Below are 22,381 nucleotides of genomic sequence, written 5' to 3' on the forward strand. Positions count from 1 at the left end.
AGTCATCAACACACATGTGTGAGTTCTAGCTAAAGTTTAGACTTGTGCATATATATTTACTTACAAATGTCCTTGCTCTTATACTTTCAAACCAAATTGAGTGTGAACCATAAAGAGCCATGTTAGTGTTTTCGTATAGCATGAACATCAAACACAATGTTACTAGCTCAAATGAATAAACAAAAAAAGTACTTGTCTTTGGCCATGACAATAAGCCTTTCAGGGGCCATTAAGGTATCAACTCCTTAGAGTAGCTTTCCACGAGCTCTCGTTTAGAGATTTGAACAAGTAAGTTTATGGAGAATTTCAATAGCATTAGAGACCAGAGTGCAACTTTACTTGTGTGTGTGCAACTTTACTTGTGTGTGAAGCAATTGAGAAAACCTAGATCAGATGAGTAGCATAAGTTAAGACATATTTATAAGGATTAAAAAAAGTTCGACATACCTTTAGCCCTTCCATGACCCTTGAGGGTGGCATTGCACTCTCATTGGTGGGCCATGTTTTGGATCCCCTAGTTTTAAGAGGTATCACTAAACATCTCCACCCATGTCATGATAAGTTTTAGAGAAATTCCCACTATAAATCCCTTATTGTGAATTATGACATCACACACTTTTGCTCGGGAGAGATTGTGGGTCGGCAACCCCTTGTTCCCAAACGTACTTATCTAAGTATGTAGTGCCTCATGATGTTGAACTATAGGGTTTTAAAACAAGGGAGGAGCACTTTTTCTCACAAGAAAAAATGTCAAAAACTTATTGTATGTGAAGCTATTATTGATCTATAGTGGATACTCTACTTTTTTGCTCCTTGTGAGAGCCCATTAGAGCTGAGCCACTCCTAGAAGGGCCTAGGTCAATTGACTTAGGCAAAGTTGGCAAGTGTCACTACATGGGTTCTCGACTTCAATGCGCAAGATGCAGAACTTGGCATAGTATCTCGAGTATCACCGTTTTCAGTGCTAGTAGAGTTTGCTTATGCAACTTGATCGCTACATGGCTGATGGTTGGAGATTTCGGGCCATTAATAAAAATGAGCCCTGGCTTTGCTGCAGCCTTGAGTGTGCTTACAGAGCTTTCGATCGGTAGAGCAGGTTGTCCAAAGGGGTTTAACCAAAGTCATCGGCTTTAGTATGTATGGCCACATGATACATCTCGTCTAGTGAGGTTGTCTACCTAGGCGTGGCGTGCCTCTTAGAAGGTTACCAGCAACCATAATATACACATTGGTTTAATTTGAGGGAATTTCAAGTCCAGGTGTGGATTCAGAGACTCTTGAGTGGGGCCCGCCGGTGAGCATCCTGATTCCTCATCTCTCTCTCTCGATTGCCGCCAGAGCCGAGCATACACAAGCTCTCCTTGCCAAGCCTGCTTTTCTTCAAACGGTTTCTTCTTCTGCATCACCATCATCGTCACATCGCCACCACCACCACCTCCACCACCTCCACCATCATCGTCATCGTCGCCATTGCCATCCGTTTATCAGCCCCTGTCACCCTCCCCTCCCCTAATTCCCCCTCCCCCTCGATCTCACCCTGTCCCACATCCTGCTCTTGCTCCCTGCCCTTCCCCCTCTTCTGGCTCCTCCCCTCTCCCCCCTCGCCTCGCTTTATGAGGCGGGGCAAAGGAGACGTTCCCTTCCTGGGATGGCGCAGATTCGCCCACTTTTTGCTCGCAGGAGTCCTCCTCTGTGTCGTCTCCATCTCCCTCGAGGTGCCCAAGCTCCTTAGATCCTCTCTGGTTCTCGACCCCCTCCTCCTCGTGGACAGCTCCGACACGCTCCTCGACAATGCGGCCAAGGACAGCCTCCTCGACCGTGATGCAGGAGAATTCACAGTCGCCCGGTCCACCCTCGGCAATGACCGCAGCCGGCGGTTTGCAGTCCACCTCGGCCTCGACAGCTCTCATGATGCCAAGCGCGTGGAATTCACGGAAAATGAGAGCTTTGATGCAGCCGAGAATCAGAAAGACGATCCTTTGCGGCGTGGTCGTTCATGGAAACGCTCCTCAAACCAGAATTCCCTAGGCAGAATCAGAGAGTACGGGAGGATTCCAAGAAGAATCAAGGATTCGAAGAATGGGACCCTGCCACTGTCGGGTATCGAGAAGATGGCGAGTGAGGCTTGGCAGGCAGGTTCTAAAGTGTGGTCTCAGCTGCATAACAGCTCACAAGCAAGGACTCACATCGGGGCTCGCAAGCAGGACCCTTGCCCCCAGTCTATCTTCTTGTCTAGTGAAGAATTACTCGATCGCAACAATGTAGTGCTTTTACCATGTGGGCTCATGCTGGGTTCTTCTATCACAATAGTAGGAACACCCCTTCCTGCACACTTGGAGTACATTTCAAAGCTCTACAGGGTGAGAGGGAAGTCTATGGCAGCCATGGTGTCTCAGTTTATTGTGGAACTACAAGGCTTGAAAGTTGTTGACAATGAGGACCCTCCTAGGATTCTTCATGTGAACCCAAGATTGAAGGGCGACTGGAGTAAAAGATCTGTATTTGAGGTGAACACATGCTACCGTGGTCAGTGGGGTGTAGCTCAACGTTGCAATGGACTTGAATCTCAGTATGAGGATGAGACAGGTAATTAACAACTCTAACTTGTGCTGGCATTGCCACCTCATACATGAGACAGAGATACGGCCCTCGAATTAGATTGCTATTTTCATATGATAAGTATCATCAAGTATAAATAAGTATTTGCATCAGTTTGGGCTCGGTGCCAGGTTTTGACATTGAAAATACTTTTTGTAAAGGTTTTCTTGTCATTTATCTCTAGACAATTATGCTTTTGTAAATAAATAAGTATATTGGCTTTGTGTGCGAATGGTTCTTGGCTGGCTCAAAAGAAAAGGTGCTGATCTTTGGGCTCAATGCTGTTGCAATCAGTTGATGGCCTACTAAGATGCGAAAAGTGGGTTCGCGATGATGAGAATACCATACAAGAAAGCAAGTCAACCTCCTGGTTGGGCAGGTTGATAGGACGCACAGAAAAGCCCAGTATGGAGTGGGATTACCCTTTTGTGGAGAATCAGCCATTTGTTTTCACTATTAGAGCAGGGTGGGAAGGCTATCACATGAGCGTGGATGGGAGGCATATTGCTTCTTCTCCCTACCGAACGGTTAGTTTAAACTCTAGCAAACCGGTTTTCAAAACTTTATAATGGAAGTTTATTCATCTTGAGACAAAGTATGAATGAAAGTACCATGTTAGTTAGGGAAGACAAAAGGCATGCAATTAAGCGTTTCAAATTTCAAGTTGTTTTATATCAAACCATTTGTAAGAAACTCTGATTCAACAATTTATCTATTGTCATGTTGCAGTTAATTTCTGACTGGTTTTAGTAAGTTGCGACAAGGATGTGAACAGCATTCCGCAGGCTAATTTAAACTGTAGGAGACACAAAGAATACTGATCTTGTTCAGGCCTTGGCAGCTACCAACTCAGCTTTCATGGTATTACACCAGGTTTAGATTTAACTTCATGACCAAAGGATGACTACTGGCTGCATTCACTTCATGTTTACAGTAGTGCAAAGACCTAGATGAGAGGTGGGCATGCAGGCCATGGGCGATCCAGAAATTGGCCCAAATAAACAATTAAACCTAAGCCCTAGCACTTTGATGTCATTTAGATTGTGTTGGCTGATACATAGAGATGTCAAAGGTAATCTTATTGCATCTCCAACCCCCCTTTGCAGCTTGAGTGGAGCCACAAGAAAACTGCACAAATAAAAAAGAAGCTTGATGCTTGAAATTGGCCTTTAGTAGATACTCCCCACGACTTCCAATAAGGTCGATTGCCAGCCAAATTGATGTCTTCTAGATCCCACTACCCTCTTTTGCCAAAAATGGCCTTTTCAGCCTCAAAGCTGAAAAGAAAAACAAAATGTTAGATACAAATCAAAATGCTATCTTTGCCTTTTATCCCTCTACATTAAGAGCTAAAAGTAAAAAGTCATTTGTCCAATCAGATTGAGTCTAATGCCACATTAGCACTTTCATGGCATCATGTTGAAACATGGTCATGGTTACAGCTAGATAAATTGTCTCAAAGTCCACTCCCTACTAATGGAAATTCTATGGGTAAATTCCATCTCTATTGTTGCAAACCTTGATTCACAATCCATCCATTGTCCGAAATTGGTAATTACATAGGTTGTCCATATCCAAAGATAGTGAAGAATAACGATTTATTAAAATTACTCATAGATGATATGAATGATTAAAAAGTTTGTGCATTTAGCATTGCACTACTCTCTCTGGGTAGCTCAAATGAAAGACTAGCTCTAGAAGTTGAAATCATATTAAAGTAGGACCAAGAATTGTAGACTTGGCTACAATGTATAGTCTAGGGACCATATCGAAGGGAAATCCCCCTTAATCATCACCCCTTGACAACAAGGGGTATGAGAAGGTGCCTCCTGTGAGAATATGTAGATGATTGGAAGTGTGAAAGAGAAAGCATGAACATTGACAGAAAGAAAGAACGCATGAACATAAGAAACTCAGAATGAATGGGCAATGGAAGCCAAAGATGAGAACAATATTAGTAGGGCAACAACACAATGATGATCAGTGGCAATAGTGCCTCTAGTCTCCCTCTCTCCAAGGATGCAAAATGATGCAATACAATTGAGAGGGAAGTAGAGCATACATAGAAGCCTTGGGACAAGATTCGAGACAAGTGAAGAAACCCTAAAGGCCTTGGGGTGAGACACGAGACAACTAAAGAAACCCTACAATGGGCTGCCTAGTTACTTGTGTTTGTGACGTTGAAGGCTAAACTCAGTGCCTAAAGTCCATGATATGTACTAAACTAATGCCTTCTAAGATAGAAGCTCAGTATTACAAGGATTTTAAAGGCAATCCATGATTTGGTTTGGATGAGTAGGTATTCCAACAATAGTAGTTGGTGTATTATGGACAATTTACCTATTTAATGAACAATATGAGCCAAAGTAGTTCATTAGTTGAATGATGGATAGTATTGCATATTGTCTATTGTTTGTTTGTATATATAAACAAACCAACCTTATGTTGAAATATCAGAGTGGAAGCATGAGAGTGTGCATAAGAGGGAGAGAGAGAGCTCAAGTACAAGAAGATCTTGCTTAGTGAGTTGTTAGAAGTACAACTAGTACACTCTCCTCTACTACGAGAGTGACCTTTAGGTTGTTTATACAGCCTCTGGATGGCTAGGGTTAGGGTTTCCCCCTACCCTCCAGTTCATTCACACCCAGCTACCCCTATCCACCCTTGCATACATAGGGTTCACATGCCTATCTCTCAACACCTTGGTTGGAGAGTATGGACAAATTGTTTGAGACAATGTTCACTATATGAGCAATGTGATGCACAACATCCTTTATATAAGATTTTGAATTCGATGATTGGTTCTAGTTATAGAGTATCTAGCGATTGTGTGTGTGTGGAATCATGGGTTTAGAGATTGGGTGTAAATCATGAGATGCATATGATGTTGATAAGTGAATTTACAACTGTATTGTGCATTCGTCTTTTTCTAATTTGTGCTACTTGAGAGACTTGGCTAAAGCCTAAACTTTATTGCTCGTGCAAGGTTTTGGATGAACTAGGAAAGGCTCTATTTGGAAACCATGTATAGAAGGACATGTGATTAGGTTGATCTATCTTGATTTTGCAAGTTCTAAGTATCCTCTTAAGCAAAATTGTTTTAGTTTTTGACATTAAAGTTTTGGTGATGGTAGTGCCTTCCAAGAATTGGATCAATAGGGATGTGGAATAAATGTGCCATATGTTGATGTGAAGGCAAATCATTTTGAGGAAAAAGTTCACTCAAAAAGTAAGTGCAACACAATATAGAATTGCTAATGTTATGGCTTGTGCTGAATGGAAACATAGGTGTAGAGGCTGCTAGGCTAAGGTTCCCCCAGGAACAAATATATAGAAGTGGAGGTCAGGTTTGTAAAAGTGTAGCAGCTTGTAAATAGGCAATATATGAAAAATTGGCCAACTGACCATTAAGGAAATCGACAAACCTAAATGAGTATGCCATGTGATATAAGTGGCCATGATTGACATGCAAGGAAAATGGGTGCCCAAACTTGGGGTCACAAAACTGCCTTGGACAAGGGTATGAACACTTTGATGATGATACCCATGATATGGAGTTGGATGTACAAAATCAACCACCCCCTCTCAGTGACATATGGTCCCAAGTGGAAACATTGAGCTTCCTATGAGGTCCATCTTAGTCCTAGAGGGGGCCACTCCCATAATTCCATCTAGGTCCAAGAGGGATTTTCTACTTCCAAGTCCTTGAGTAGGCCAATCTAGTCTTATTGAGGCTCTTGTATATTTTTCTTGTTCTTTTTCTAGGTTCTAGAGTTTATGATGGTTAGTTTTCCATTCATTCTTGAGGATTCTCTCTATTCCATCTTACCTTAGGCTTTTGTTGTTGTTCAAGGATTTGTCTATGCTTGAGTATGACATATGGCAAGGTTTCTAGTTCAAAGTTTTATTGTCTTCAATGTTTGAGGCTTGAGGTTCAAGGTCCTAAGATTTGCACAATGTTGCTCCAAGAGTTAGTAAGTATGTGAAGCAAACGTACATGCATATAGACGTGGCAATATGTTTTGAGTATGTTTGAACACTTGAGCTGAAACATATGTAACCCTAACTTTTGGTCATAATGTATGGAGTGTAAGAGAAACGTAGCTATAAGCTTATATTTACAAGTAAAACATTTATACATAAAGTAATTCAAACAATTTAGACACTTCAAACAAAAATGAATATCAAGCTGAAATGCAAAGATTGGAGATAAATGTGGATTTCACAATCCAATTTCTAACTTTTACAAGCAACAAAACTCACCAATCATGGGAGCCTTGATATGCCATAACATTAAACTTGAAAATTTCAAAATGCAACCAAGATAATGAATAATAGAGACTCTAAACAATGAACCTTAATATTAGGGACTAGGAAACCCCCTTGAACATTCATAGGGGAGAGTAAAAATGAGTCGTCATTATCATGACTAGCTACCCTATCATTGTTGTCATCATCATAACATGGGGATCAACGACTTTCTTGGATAGCGCACGAACAATGAGTTGCAGCAATTTAGGAGTGTAAGTCTCAAATTTCTACCACCATTTAATAGCATGACATGTTTTTTATTTCATTTGAAGGCTCTGGGACAAGTGAACTAATAGAAAAATGCACTATTAGAGCTCCTTGTGTCCTCATTTGACTTTGATTGAGTCTCATAGGCAATGGATGACTATATAAGACATACACGATTGCTCATACCCTCTCTTGATCTTGGATGTCATGGAAGACCAAAGGAAATGGAATGGATCCAAGGTGGTAAGTAGAGCATCACTATTAATGAAGTCCGTTGATGAAGAATGCTAGCCAAGGTGTAGAATCCCTTCTCTAGATAAAAACACGTCTAATGGGAGGCCACCATAGGGTAGTGGGAGTGGAGAGGCCTCAAATGAATTGTTTTATTGATGTTTGATGAAGAATGGGTGAGCCAAGCCGTTGACCCAACTAAGAGATGATAGCTAGGAGCTCTCAAAGGCATCATGTCCTACTAGAAAAGATTAACTAGGGCTAATAGCCAAGGGATGGGTATGCAAGCAACGTGGGATAAGGTGGCTCAATGATGAAGGAAAAAGATTGCCACACGAAGGAAAGGCGCTCGATGAAGATTGTACTCCCTAAAAAAGCTTCTCACGATCTTGGGAATCCCTATTTAAAATAAACAGGTGAAGAAATCCACAACAACATCTTCAAGATTGTACCCCTCTAAAAGGGATGGGGGGTATGAGGAAACTACTAGAGGAGATGGTGGGGATGGGGTAGAGCTTGTGGGATGAGGGGGTTCATAAATGGGAATGGGTGCGGCAATGAAAAGCTACCTCAAAGGGTCTTTCCCAGTGGAAAAATAATGGAGCCGATATAGCCGTCTCTCTTGCCAACCTATTTCAAGAATAATTCTTGATGTGGAATCCTCAACGAATATGACTTGTTTGGTCAAGACAACCTAGGTAGTGAGCCTTGTAAGTCCACGAACAAAGAGGAAATGGAAGGCAAAGTTTGGAGCATGAATGACTTTCGATATGGAGCTTGGAGATTGATGAGTGGAAAACAAAGGCAAATTGCTAATATCACAAATAGGTACCGATGAGATTTCACCAACAGTGACTATACCCTCTTGAGCATGGGAGATCTTGGAGCCAATCTTCTCATGGAGTCTATGAATTGAAGAATCGTTGTTGATGAGCTAGGGCCTTACTAAAGACGAGAGAGCCAAAGAAGAAGACTCCAACTGATGGATGTGAAGGAACTTTGAATCTATCGTAATGGTAGAAGCAGAGGTAGATGTAGATGGAGGCTTTGTCATGGCTCCTAAACAAAGGTGAGGATACTTCTTCGAGCACTTGCCCTTGAGACGGGAGGTCTTTCCACAATGTGGACACTTGGGATATCCTTTGCACTTCCCATCTATATTTGTATTAGAGTCAAAAGATGGCTCCGGTTTCTTCGACTCCTTCCCTTTCTTCTGCTTGGATTGTCTTTCACTTGATGATGCTGCAAAAGCATAGCTCTGTGTACTAGCTCTATGAGAATTTTTCTCCTTGTGATGCACATCTTGCTTGAGTACCATAGGAACTAACTTTTCCCAAGGGATTGTATTTGGGGTACGAGAGATGAGAAGACTCATATAGAAGATGTCATACTTTAGTGACGAGAAAAGTGACAAAAGTGCCACAACAAGGTCTTCCGAAGCCATAGTCTTCTTGAGGGATGCAAGCTCATCCAAAATCTTCTCCATTTGGTTGATGTGTTGGAAAGAGAGAGAGAGAGAGAGAGAGTGTGTGTGTGTGTAGTCTAAAGTAAGTGAGATGTATCCCTAACTTGACTAGAGTTAAACTAGCTCTAAAAGTAGTGACAACTTACAAACCTAGTGTGTCCACACCACACACTAAAACATTGGGCACTACCCATAGAATTGACCAATTCTAATAGCCCCTTGCAGTGCCAATGTAATGATGTACAAGGAGTGAATCGATCACTAGAAGATAGTAAGTTCAAGGACTTTCGAAATTCCTCAAACTTTTCACATGATAGTGCCTTGATGAAAATATTTGCAATATTCTCCTATGTGGAAATGTAGATCATGCTGATCTCCCTTGCATGTGATCTCTTTCTATCATAGTGATAATGTGTCAGAGTGCAGCGGTGCGGAAGCGTAGGACTGAGAGAGAGAGAACGCAGAGAGAGAAGAGAGAGAAAGAGACAGTAGACGATGAAGATCTGCTGTATAAAGAGTGCTGAATACAAAGATATGCAGATATATACACGGGCGCAGTGCGCTGGATTGCGTGTCTCCACCTCGACGATGCAACCTGCTGTTCACCTCGAAGTCCGCTGCAGTTTGCACTGTCTCCTGTCTGAAATCTGCGAACAAAGACGGAATCTGTGCGTGTCACCGGTCTGTAATCTGCGAGCAGAGAAGTGTACCAGACTGCTGAAGAAGTCGGGTATAAATAGCCGAAAACGGGACAAAAAACAGGGCGCCAGAAATGCCCAGTCGGCTGCATTAAATGCAGCCGACTGCCTGCTGCAGGTCCGGACTGCCACGTGGCAGTCCGACTGTGCAGTCCGACTGCCTGTCCGACTGCACCAGGCCACCTGCCCTGCTGCCCCTGATCAGGCTATGATCTGATCTCTAACACCCCCTCTTAGAGCCTGGGCAGGGCAGAAGCCTGAGGGATCTGGAATGTCTCCGAAGTAGAGCCTGAGGAAGTGCCTTCGTAAACAAATCCGCAAGATTGTCCTCCGTCTTGCAGTACTCCACAGTGATGGTCTCATCCAGAAGCTTCTCTCGGATGAAGTGGTACTGGATCTCTATGTGCTTCGTCCGGGCATGAAAAACAGGGTTCCTTGCCAAAGCAATGCAACTTTCATTGTCACATCGCAGCAAAGTAGGACGAGTCTGGGGGCACCCAAGCTCCTCCAATAATCGCCGAAGCCACACAGCCTCACATGTGGTGGAAGACGCGGCCCGATACTCCGCCTCAGTAGACGAAAGGGCTACCGTGGGCTGCTTCTTGCTACTCCATGAAATAACACATGCACCCAAGGTAAAACAGTAACCTGCAGTAGACCGCCTGTGGTCCACATCACCGGCCCAATCAGAGTCGCTCCAACCTGCAAGTACAAGATCTGAACCATCTGTGCCTGCGGGGTAATGAATCCCTAAATCAGACGTCCCCCTCAAATACCGAAGTATCCGCTGAGCAGCCTGCCAATGCACCGTCTTAGGTTCACTCATGAACCCTGCCAAGAGCCCAACAACAAAACATAGATCAACCCTAGTGTTGAGAAGCCAAATCAAGGACCCAATCAACTGACGATAGCGGGACGTATCCGCCAAAGGAGAAGCTGAATGGGAAGTGGCCTTCCAGTTCGGATCCATAGGAGTAGATAGGGCCCAACAATCCTCCATCTCAAAAGACACCAAGAGCTCTTGTACATATCTCTGTTGAGAGATAAAGATCCCCCTCGGAGACTGATAAATCTCATGGCCTAAAAAGAAATGGAGTAGACCCAAGTCCATCATCTTGAACGTCCGATGTAAAGCTGACTTCGTCTCCTGGACCTGCTGTGCATCATCACCTGTGACAATCAAATCATCAACATATAAGACAAAAAGCACACAACCATCCTTGGAAGTGTGAACATACAGCTGCGGATCGGCCTTGGACCGCCGATATCCCAACTGAGATTGGAGGAACGAATCAATCTTCTCGTTCCATGCACGCGGAGCCTGCTTGAGGCCATACAAGGCCTTCTTCAACCTGTAGACTTTCCCATCTGAAGATCCAAAGCCAGGAGGCTGCTCAACATAGATCTCCTCCTTCAAATCACCATTGAGGAAGGCCGACTTCACATCCAATTGGTAAACAGGCCATCTCCTATGGCCAGCCAAAGCAAGAACAGCTCTAATGGTTGCCATACGAGCTGTGGGGGCAAAAGTATCATGACAGTCAATACCTGGGCGCTGTGCAAAACCTTTAGCAACAAGGCGAGCCTTGTGCTTATCCAAAGAACCATCGCTAAGGTATTTGGTCTTGAAAACCCACTTGACTCCAATCACCTTCTTCTTCGGGGGGCGGGGCACGAGTGACCAAGTGCCATTCCTCTCAATAGCCTCCAACTCGGCTTCCATAGCTTTCTTCCATGGTGCGGACTGTAAAGTCTCCTTCACGGAGGTGGGCTCTCGATTCTGTATAACACGGGTCAACAAACAATAGTTGGAGCAAACAAGCTCCGTAGAATGTGCCTGGTGCCGCCGTGACCGCCGCGGACCATCCTGCGGTCCCCACTCCTCAGGAACCCCCTCGATCCCTGAATCACGGAGTGTGTCATGGGCCCAGCGAGGAGGAGGCCGAACCTTCCCTCGTCTCTCTCCATCAGCAGAAGACTCTGGAATATCCACCGGTGGTAACTCCTCAGAGGGTGTCCGGTGGAATAGGAGACTCTGTGTCAGAAACAGAATCATAATCAAAAGGCACGGGCTCCAGTGGAACTGTAGAAGGAGCCCAACTCTCCCCTGGATCTCCAAGAACGGGATGCTCCTCACTCGTTGAAGTAGCCGGAACCTCCACAAACCGCACATCACGGCTAGTGTACACATCCCTCTTGACGGGATCATACAGTCGGTAGCCTTGGGACTGGGAGTTGTAGCCAACAAATACCTGTTTTCGGGAAGCTGCTTCAAATTTATCACGGTGAGCCTTGGGAATGTGAACATAGGCATCACACCCAAAGACCCGAAAGTAAGAAACATCTGGCTTTGTCCCAAAATAAGCCTCAAATGGGGTCATCCCTTCCACGGCCGAAGTAGGGGATCGATTGGTCTGTCGGTGCTCCATCATGGTGCGCGCCATCTCGATCACACTGCGGTTCTTCCGTTCAAGAATACCATTTTCTTGAGGAGTGTTGGTATTGGCAAACTCCTGGTGAATTCCTCTATCTGCACAAAACCGAGCAAACTCATTAGAAACAAATTCACCTCCCTTGTCGGATCGCAAGGTCTTCAACTTCCGGCCTAATCGGTTCTCCTCAAAGAGAAGCCAATCCTTGAAGTGCGAGAAAGCTTCTGACTTTAATGCCAAAAAGTAGGCCCATGTCATCCTGCTGTAGTCATCCACGATCAGCATGAAGTACGAGCTCCCACGCAAGGACTCATTCCTCATGGGGCCACATAGATCCGTAGATACTAGCTCCATCGGTGAAGTAGACCGCCGCGAAGCTGTGTGGGGAATGGCATCCCTATGCTGCTTCCCTCGAATGCAGGAGACACATGGTTGCTGGCTCACCACTATATTCGGCAACCCTCGAACAAGCTGTCCACGTGACGCCCGTCGAAGATAGTCATAGTTCAGGTGACCAAACCGAGCATGCCATAACTCAGACTGTGACTGAGAGGTAAGAAGAAGAGTAGAGAGGGCGGTGGAAGACTTCAGTTTGTAAATGCTGTTCTCCTCATATCCGGAAGAGAGAACCTTCCTCGATCCACGATCAAGGACTCGCACCGTAGTACTGTCAAACTCCACCAAAAGACCAAGGGAGCAAATCTTATGAACTGAAAGGAGATGGTATCCTAATCCTGGTACATGCAAAACCTTTGAGGTATGGGTACCACCTCGTCCATCGGGAATAAACTGCATCTTACCCCGTCCTGCAATAGATACTGAAGAGCTGTCTCCAATGAGAATCTGCCCACGCGAGGGTCGCAACTGGGCAACACCATCTGATGAAGGAGTCATGTGCCGTGAGGCACCACTATCAACGATCCACTCTCGAGCTTGGGGAGCTGTCATCGCAGCATCAGAAGCATTCGGTGAAGCGTCCTCAATGACAGCTAGATGAAGAAATGCAGCTGATGAGGGTGCAGCCACCGCTCGAGAATCCTTGGTGTCCTTCTTCTTGGTGTCCTTCGTGTCTTTGTCAGGGCAATCCTTCTTCCAATGGCCAGTCTTTCCACAAATATGGCATGTGGAGTCTTTGTCCTTGTCCTTCTCCTTGTCCTTCTTGGACTTGTTATCCCCCTTCTTCTTCTTTTGGTCCTTCCCCTTCTTCTGAGAGGCTTGACCTGTCAGCGCCTCCGACTTGGAAGCATTTTGTCCCTTTAACTGTTCCTCTTGGTCCAAGACCATAGGAACCAACTCTTCCCACCGAAGAGTAGACTCTTGCCCCGAAGCAATAAGGGCAGAGTAAAATGTACCGAATCGTGGCGGCAACTGGGACAATAGTGTGATCGCCATGTCTTCGGAGGAAATCGACTTCCCCGCATTCTGAACCTGCATGTAAAGCTGCCTTAGCTTGTTAATGTGCTCCTGCAGCGAAGAAGACTTATTGATGGACAAGGTCCGCATCTGTACCTCCAAAGAAACCCGCTTCATTAGGGTCATCCGATTGTACATCTGATCAAGCTCCAGCCATATCTCCCGAGCCACCGTCAAGTGCTCGATGTGAGCGATCACGGCTGTAGTGCATGATAGAAAGAGAAAGGATCGAATCCTGGCATTCAGTTTGTCCCAATGAGACTGGGCCTTGGCCAACTCCGCACGAGCATCGGAAGAGAGTTTGGACTCATCTCTTACCGAGGGCCGGTCAATCTTTTCCTGTACCAACTCCACCAAATCATAGGACTCAAGGATGGCCAACATCATGACGCGCCAAATGCGGTAATTGTCGCCGTCGAGCTTTTGATCTGCAGGAAGAGCCGGTAAGACAGGCACCTTCCGGTCCATAATCGCCTGGAACTCCAAGTCAATCTCTGTAGACATCTTCACCTGCAATGCCTGCACAAACGCAAAAGCAGCCCTCTCTGACTGGGAAAACTCAGCCTTCTACGGCTCTTCCGCGTCCTCAACCTTCTTCACCCGTCGGAGGCGATGAAAAAGCAAAACCTGCACTTGTAGGCTGAAAACTCAAATTTCCTCCGTGTCAAACAGCAGTAAACAACAACAAAACCACCACTTGTACTCCTTTCCTGTGCGCCCACACTCGTTTCAGCCTTGTTCCAAGGCGCAGCCCACGTGTCTGCCCTTAAACACAAAAAACGCAAATTTGTGTCGCGATGGAAACTCCTCTTCAGGTTGATTTTGTGCTCAGTCAGCCCTCAAACACTGCTCTGATACCATGTCAGAGTGCAGCAGTGCGGAAGCGTAGGACTGAGAGAGAGAGAACGCAGAGAGAGAAGAGAGAGAAAGAGACAGTAGACGATGAAGATCTGCTGTATAAAGAGTGCTGAATACAAAGATATGCAGATATATACATGGGCGCAGTGCGCTGGACTGCGTGTCTCCACCTCGACGATGCAACCTGCTGTTCACCTCGAAGTCCGCTGCAGTCTGCACTGTCTCCTGTCTGAAATCTGCGAACAGAGACGGAATCTGCGCATGTCACCGGTCTGTAATCTGCGAGCAGAGAAGTGTACCAGACTGCTGAAGAAGTCGGGTATAAATAGCCGAAAACGGGACAAAAAACTGGGCGCCAGAAATGCCCAGTCGGCTGCATTAAAATGCAGCCGACTGCCTGCTGCAGGTCGGACTGCCACGTGGCAGTCCGACTGCCTGTCCGACTGCACCAGGCTGTTAGCAGAGTATTTGTCAGCTCATGTGTGAGTCTGAGCTTGATCTGGGCTGGGCATTTTTATTAGGTATTTTAGGTATTTTTCTGGTGTGGCATTTTATGCCAGTGGAGCATTTTATGCACCAGTCGGCCAGCATTAAATGCTGTCCGACCAGCATTATTGCTCCCCACTTTTTCAGCCTATTTATACTCAGTGGCTCCTCCTCAGTCAGTCACTTCATCTTCACCATCTGCAGACTCTGTGGAGAGAGGAGCCAGTGCCAGTGCCCACGCAGCCAGTGACTCACTGTTGTATGCGACTGTCTCGTATTCAGATATATGGATTCCATTTCCCGTGCATACATCTGAGTTCTCATCTGTATCGTGTTCTTTTCTTTTCTCTTTTTGTCTTGTGTTTCAGCAGTTTATTTCAGCACATGTTTATGCTTCCACCGCTGCTCCACTTCTGACATGTTATCAGTTTTCAGGATTTGTGTTTCTGTTGTGTTTTCTTGCTGATTTCAGGACTGTTTTGTACCCCTGCTGATCAGACGACTGCTGTCGCAGCCAGGCGACCTGTTTTGGGGCTGTTTTCAGCCTGCGTTTTTTGCAGTTTTGCCATCGCCTGCTGCCTCTGCACCCTCTGCTGCCTGCGTTTTTCATCTGCAGCTGCTAGCGACAGTTTACTACCTGTTTTCTCCAGTTTACAGCCTGCGTTTTGCTGATTCAGCGTCTCTCGTGGCTGGGTGACTGTTACTTCAGGCCGTTTTTGCTGTTTTTGGCAGTTTTTGACTTTCTGCAGCAGATTTTGTCTTCTATTGATCAGATTTTGGGTTATATTGCATGTGAACTCTCATTTTCTGCAGTCTGTGCTTGTGTTTTGGCTGTGTTTCCTCTCTCTAAATTACATCTCTTCTCTACTTCTCTTCTTATCCTCTCCATATGGCTCCTCCGTGCACTTCCACTGATGATAAGTTACATGGACCTGATTATCTCACATGGAGTGCTGTCATGAAAGCTTGGTTTGTGCAGAAGCGGTTATGGTACATCGTCTGTGGAGCTATTGCTCGACCTCTCCGTCCTTTTCTTCTTCCTGAAGATTTTGATGAGGACAACCATGCGATATCCTTGAGATTACAGGGGCGGCTTCCGGCACATTATGGAGGTGAGGCTTATGTAGCTTCAGAGAGGGGTGACGGGAAGAAGAAGTCAAAGGCCCAGTGTTACCATTGTGGCAAGAAGGGACATTTGCGGAAGGACTGCAAGAAGTTAGCGGCTTCCAGGAAGAAGGAGCAGAAGACGAAGCGGGATGCTGACTCTACCGATGAGTCCTCTCCTTCATCAGACTCTGACTTCGATCCTCCGACCAAGGTGAAGTCCAAGGCGCGGAAGGGATCCTCTTCTTCGGACCGCGGGAAGGGCTTGGTGGCCCCTTCCTCGGCTGCTTTCTAGTGGTGGTGATGAGGTCATCCCTCACGACTCTCTTGTGCCAGAGAGGGAGTGTGAGCGGGTGTTCAGATGGGGCAGCTACGCCTCATCTATATTTTTATACAGGTGCACAGGTTCCAGAGAGGGACGTCCCTGACGCATCGACTTCAGTCTGGCGGAATCAAATCTTGGAGCTGGGATTGACATCTAGGTTCATGATGAGCTGGTTCTCTGACAGAGAGCGGGAGGCTTTCGTCTAGAGCTCACATGAGGGGACACTTTGGTGGTTTGGCCAAAGGCGGGGAATCCATGGTTACCTATGTTCAGAGGCATTTTTGACAGGATGGTCTTGTATGCTACTGAGAGACATTGGTGATGGACACAGAGACATGCTATGATCTTCTCTATTTTCAGGTGTTTGGTACGATCGACATCGACATTAGGTTCTCTCCGAGGCACCTTGGTGGTGGCTTGATCACCCACTGCTTGGGTATCCATGGTTCTACTTGGTGGTTCTATGTTGTATAGTTTCTGATCCCTTTTCATTGTACTATTGTATTGTATCAGATCACTCATGATCTGAGAGAGGGTGTTAGCAGAGTATTTGTCAGCTCATGTGTGAGTCTGAGCTTGATCTGGGTTGGGCATTTTTATTAGGTATTTTAGGTATTTTTCTGGCGTGGCATTTTATGCCAGTGGAGCATTTTATGCACCAGTCGGCCAGCATTAAATGCTGTCCGACCAGCATTATTGCTCCCCACTTTTTCAGCCTATTTATACTCAGTGGCTCCTCCTCAGTCAGTCACTTCATCTTCACCATCTGCAGACTCTGTGGAGAGAGGAGCCAGTGCCAGTGCCCACGCAGCCAGTGACTCACTGTTGTATGTGACTGTCTCGTATTCAGATATATGGATTCCATTTCCCGTGCATACATCTGAGTTCTCATTTGTATCGTGTTCTTTTCTTTTCTCTTTTTGTCTTGTGTTTCAGCAGTTTATTTCAGCACATGTTTATGCTTCCACCGCTGCTCCACTTCTGACACAGGCCACCTGCCCTGCTGCCCCTGATCAGGCTATGATCTGATTTCTAACATAATGTAACTCAACGTGTTTCATATGAGCATGAAACATTGGATTATGTGCTACTGAAATAGTACTCCGACTATTAGAAAGAATAGGAATGGGTTCCTCCAAGTGAACATGAAGATTGGCCAATACACAGCATAGCCAAACACATTTGACTGTCATTGTGAAAGCTGCCTTGTACTTAGCCTTACGAGACGAGGTAGCCACGGTAGGTTGTTTCTTGCTTAGCCAGAAAATGCATGATTGGCCTAGAAAGAAACAATGTCCAACTAGTAGACTGCCTTGTGTCATGATTGGCAGCCCAATCTAAAATTTAAATCATGATAAGCACACTTTTGCAAGTTTCCCCCTTTGGTAAAAAGCAAACCATATGATTGTGTTCCTTGCAAATATTGAAAATTGTGCTAATAGTTTGCCAATCTAGTGTCCTTGGAGTGTGCATATATTTGCTCACTTGTAATATTGCATATTGTATGTTAGGACAAGTGTTGCACAAATAGACGAGGCAACCGACAGCAAGGTTGTAAATAGCAACATTTAACAGCTTTGTTTCCATAGGTGCGCTCATAGGTTTACAAGCTTGCATGTTAAACCTTACTAGTAGCTTTTGAACATATTGTAACTAAGACATAACAATACCATGTTGGTTTTGAATCCCCAAAAATAGTGAAGCAGCCTCATATTTGACATATCAAAAGTAGACTGCAATTTAGCCTTGAAAATTGCAACTTTTTTCTTATTTGGTCCAATGAGCAGCATATCATCGACGTAAAGAATAATGATTATCAAATCCCCCCCTTCCTTCTTGATGTAGAGGGTGGGTTTGATTGGGCTGCTTTGGAACCCATGTGCAATAAAAGATGCATTTACCTTGGAGTACCAAGCATGTGGAGTCGGTTTAATCCATACAAGGCTTTATTCAGTTTACAAACATTGTGCTCTTGGCCTTGCACAACAAAGCCTGGAGGTTGTGTAACATACACATTCTCTTCCAAATCTCCATTAAAAAATGTTGTCTTTATATCCAATTGATGTACATTCCAATTGAAATGTGCAGCCATAGCAGTCACACATTTAATGGTGGTCATCCTGGATGCTGGAGCAAGTGTCTCCTTGTAGACAATGCCCTTTTTTTGAGCATCTCTCTTCACAACTAGCCTTGCCTTGTATCTATCAATAGACCCATTAGATGTCCTTTTCAGCTTGTAAACTTGATGTGTGCCAATGGCCTTTTTGCTAGAACTTAGAAGGCAAGTCAACAAGACTCCATATGTTATTCTGCTCAGTAGAGCGCATCTCATCACTTATGGCTTGCACCTAATGCACATCCTATTGTGCATCCTCAAAACATGTAGGCTCACCCTCATCCAAAAGAGTACTAGCAAGAGAAAAGAGAAACTCATAAAACACAGAAGAAGAAGATGATGAATGATGAATCAAGTTGATATAGCGGAGGCAAAACTTTGAAGATAACTGCATTGCCTTGTCTGAATTAGGCGATTGCACTTATAGGGAATTTGCGTAGTGAAGGGAGCAAAACACTATCCTTTGGTAGTAGGATATTGAAGGTAAATGCTGAAGGGTGAAAAAAAGAACAACCAGCTATATAGGGAGCAAAACGCAATCCGTGGGAGTTGTTATAGATGAAGGATATGCTGAAACCTCTCCTAGATGATGGCTGCTATCAACATTATTGTTGAGCAGCCGATTGGAGAAACTTGATGTAGAATTAGAAGCAGAAGGCTTGTTTAATAGGGGAATATAGGCTCAAGCATAGTTTTTATCATTCATGTTTGCTGGTCAAGGAAATGTTTGTGGACATTTGATGTGTTCGGAGTATATTGCATTGAAATATTCTTCATATTTTGGGTGGTAAAACGACTGTGTGATGTTTGAAAAACCGTTTTTGGGCTTTTGGAAAAATGTTTGATGAAACATACTAGTTTATTTTGATATGGGAAAATATTTATATGAAAAAACAAAAATGAAGAAATGTATACTTGTTGTGTGTGGTGGTTCATAATTCGAGACACGAAGAATTATTGATGAAATAGACTTGTCTATTTTGATATGGCAAAAGATTTATATGAAAAAAACAAAAAGGAAAAAATGTTTACTTGTTGTGCACGGTTGTTAATACTTCAAGACAATGTTATACTTGTAGTAACATTGCTTGGGCTTTCTTTGATGGGGGTAGCTGTCTTTCTCTCTCTCTCTCTCTCTCTCTCTCATTGTCATAGAGTATACTCTATCTACCGCGATTCTTTTTTACAAATTATCGAGTACTCTCTGTCTCTGTCTCTGTCTCTCTCTCACTTTTTAATAAAAGCGTTTTTTTGTGTTGACTCTTGCTAGAACTTATTTGATACAATATCCAATCTAGATTCTCTCTCCATGTCTCTTTGGCTTGTTATTGCGTTTTTGTTGTTGTATATTGTAGCAACCTCTCTCTCTCTCTCTCTCTCTCTCTATTTTAGTTTGTTTGGTCTTAGTATCATGGTTTATTGTAATAGTGTAGTGACTACTCTCTCTATCTCTATGGGTATGTGTCATGGGGACATGAAATTTTGATGCTTTCCTTGGCATTTGATTAACTATTAATCTAATATGCAAATGTGAAGTGCATATTTGATGTGCAAGGTTGTGTAAGTTAGTTATCTCACATTGATAGGCCAAGGACCCTAAGAAGTCAATGGGTGCCAAAGGCAAAAGTTGAACAAGTTGTACTTAAGAGATACTAGGTGGTACTTAGTGAGACAGATTCTAGCCTAGATCACTTTGTTAGCCATTAATGTCAGTGGTGATATTAGGAACTAGGCATTAATCAATTAATTAATTCCAATTTAGGGGCTAGTAAACGCTCTAGTATTCTTGGCTGACAAATTGGTGTAGGCAATTTACTTGTTGGGTGGTCCAATTATTTTTCTAGGCACAACTTAATTATCAAATTAATTTTTAGAATTAATATTCTGAAGTTAATTTAATAAGATTGGAAAATGCTGGAAAATGGATAAGGAAGGTTGCCAGTATGCAAAACTTCCTATTCAAGTTTTGGGAAGGTTGAATTGGGGGTCAAGGGGAGAAGGAAATCTGGTTTTTGGAATTGGGAGCTGTCGGGGAGAGGTGTTGGACTGCTGCTGCTGCTGCTTGCTTTTGGGGTTTGTTTCCTTGCCATTGGAGACCATTTTGGTGAAGACAACTGCATATTCTTGACCTTGGGAAGCTGGCAATTGCTATTGATGCACTTTCTCTTGAAGATTACATTATTTGATGCTCCTATGGCTGTTGGCAAATCCATTTGGGGCTAGAAAATATGGACAACAACTCAATTTCACCAATGGCTATTGGGGAGAGATGTTGGATTGTTGCTGCCTGCTTTTGGGGCTGTTTTCTAGCCATTGGAGGCCATTTTGGTGAAGAGGACTACATATCCTATTGTTGTTGTTGAATCCATGGGGCTGGAAAACTTGGACAACAGCTCAATTTCACCAATTTATCATGATAAATCTTTGAATTTTATCTCTACAACTTTCTCTCTATTCTCTTAGCCATTTCACAGCTTGCCTCAAAAGATTTTAGCCAAGTTCAGTCCTAGAGGGTGCAATTGAATAATTTTTGCTATAAACCCTCATTTTATAGTAGAAACTAGGGTTTGATAGCCACCTCGGAAAGTGTGCTTAGAATTTGGGGCTAGGACTTGGAATTCAGGAACTGAAATTCGGAATTTCAAGGAATTCCAAGAGGCCAGCTTGTCATCCAAGGAGCAAGGTGAAGGCCGATTCCTTGTTGGATCAAGGGGCAAATCAGAATGAAAGCTTGCTGGCCATTTATGACAACAAGTGGCATTTGGATTAGTGGAGGAGATTGAAGGAATCTTAGTTTACTGTAACAAATTATAACGTAAGCTAAAGAAATATCACAAGGGGCACCAATTTTGGAGCCAATAGGGTGTCCAATGTCCAATAATTAATCAATAACATCTCAATTTTAGTTTATGTGAATTTAGTACTTGCTGTATTTAGGCTTTAATCATGCCGTTACCACCCTTTTTCTCGAGGAAGGTTGGTTTCACGGTTCTCTCTCTCTCTCTCTCTCTCTCTCTCTTTCTCTCTCAAATCCAATCTGGTTCTAAAAAATTCTTCAGTTTATGTATTTTTTAAATGTTAGATAGTAGCCATATCTTAGTTTTGATCTTGAATTTAGAGACGTACAACTTAGAAGTGAGGTTTTCTTCTCTTAAATAGGTTTGAAGATGGGATACACAAAGGGCTTGGAATGGGAGCATGTATTGCCTTGAAAACTCTTATAGTTGATGCACAACGATCTTTGTGGCCTAGAAGGGAAATGTGGCACAAGGAGTGCCTAGGGTAGATGCATATACTCCAGTGGTGTGGGGTGCAAAGGTCAAAGTCGATAGTCTTCGGTGGTATGATCCTTCTTGTCGCCGTAGGAGCACCCAGTGGACTATTCATCAGGAGAAGCCATAGCACCAAAGTGTCAACTTGGAAAAGGGAGGGTGGGTGGGAGAAGAAGATAAGGATAACTCTTGATGTAGTGGAAATGGGGTAATTAGAAGATGCCAATGCTCGCGCAACCTGTCTTTGTCTTCTTTGATGCAGAGGATCTTCTTGGCTCTTCGAACACCTCTAGCTTTGATACCATGTCAAAATATGACTGTTGTGAAAGCAAACCAAAGAGATAGTAGGGTTTGCGAGGAGAAACACGAGTGTGTATGGCAAAACTTTGAGAGAAAAGAGAAACTCAAAAAACATAGAAGAAGAAGAAGAAGATGAATGATTAATCATTGAATCATGCCAAGTAGCGGAGCTTAAGCTCCGAAGATAGCTGCATTGTCGTGTGTAAATTAGGGGGAAGGACCTGTAGGGAATTTGCATAGTGAAGGGAGCAAAACATAGTCCTTTGGCAGTAGGATATTGAAATTAAATGATGAAGGGTGGAGGAAAGGACAGCCAGCTATAGAGGGAGCAAAACACAATCCTTAGGAGCTGTCAGGGATGAAGGCTGCTATCAATGGGACTAGGAGGTCAATGCTATATTTATAGGCACATATTGTCTCGAGTGGCGCCCACCCAAGTCTCTCATATGGCGCCTCCACTCTCTTCGGAGGTGTCCCGAAAACCTTTTTGGGGCTGCAAATGGAAACAAAAATAAGGAATGGAGGGAAAATGTACTGAATAGCTTGGTTTCTTAATACTATTCAA

The 22,381-nt window shown here is 44.0% G+C and overlaps 1 protein-coding gene across 1 annotated transcript in view; it reads left to right on the forward strand.

The window, feature by feature from the left end:
* The first annotated feature begins 1,298 nt into the window (after positions 1 to 1,298).
* Positions 1,299 to 22,381, forward strand: part of LOC148031460 (hydroxyproline O-galactosyltransferase GALT6-like) — a 39,664-nt gene continuing 18,581 nt past the window's right edge. The window contains exons 1-2 of the mRNA XM_087684999.1: positions 1,299 to 2,586; positions 2,893 to 3,125. Coding sequence (XP_087541125.1) covers positions 1,614 to 2,586; positions 2,893 to 3,125 — 1,206 coding nt within the window. The 5' untranslated portion in view covers positions 1,299 to 1,613. The remainder of the gene's footprint in view (positions 2,587 to 2,892; positions 3,126 to 22,381) is intronic.

This window comes from Lygodium microphyllum, chromosome 9 (genome assembly GCF_053477565.2).
Source record: "Lygodium microphyllum isolate KBCC chromosome 9, Lygodium_microphyllum_v1.1.10, whole genome shotgun sequence".
Lineage (NCBI taxonomy): Eukaryota > Viridiplantae > Streptophyta > Polypodiopsida > Schizaeales > Lygodiaceae > Lygodium > Lygodium microphyllum.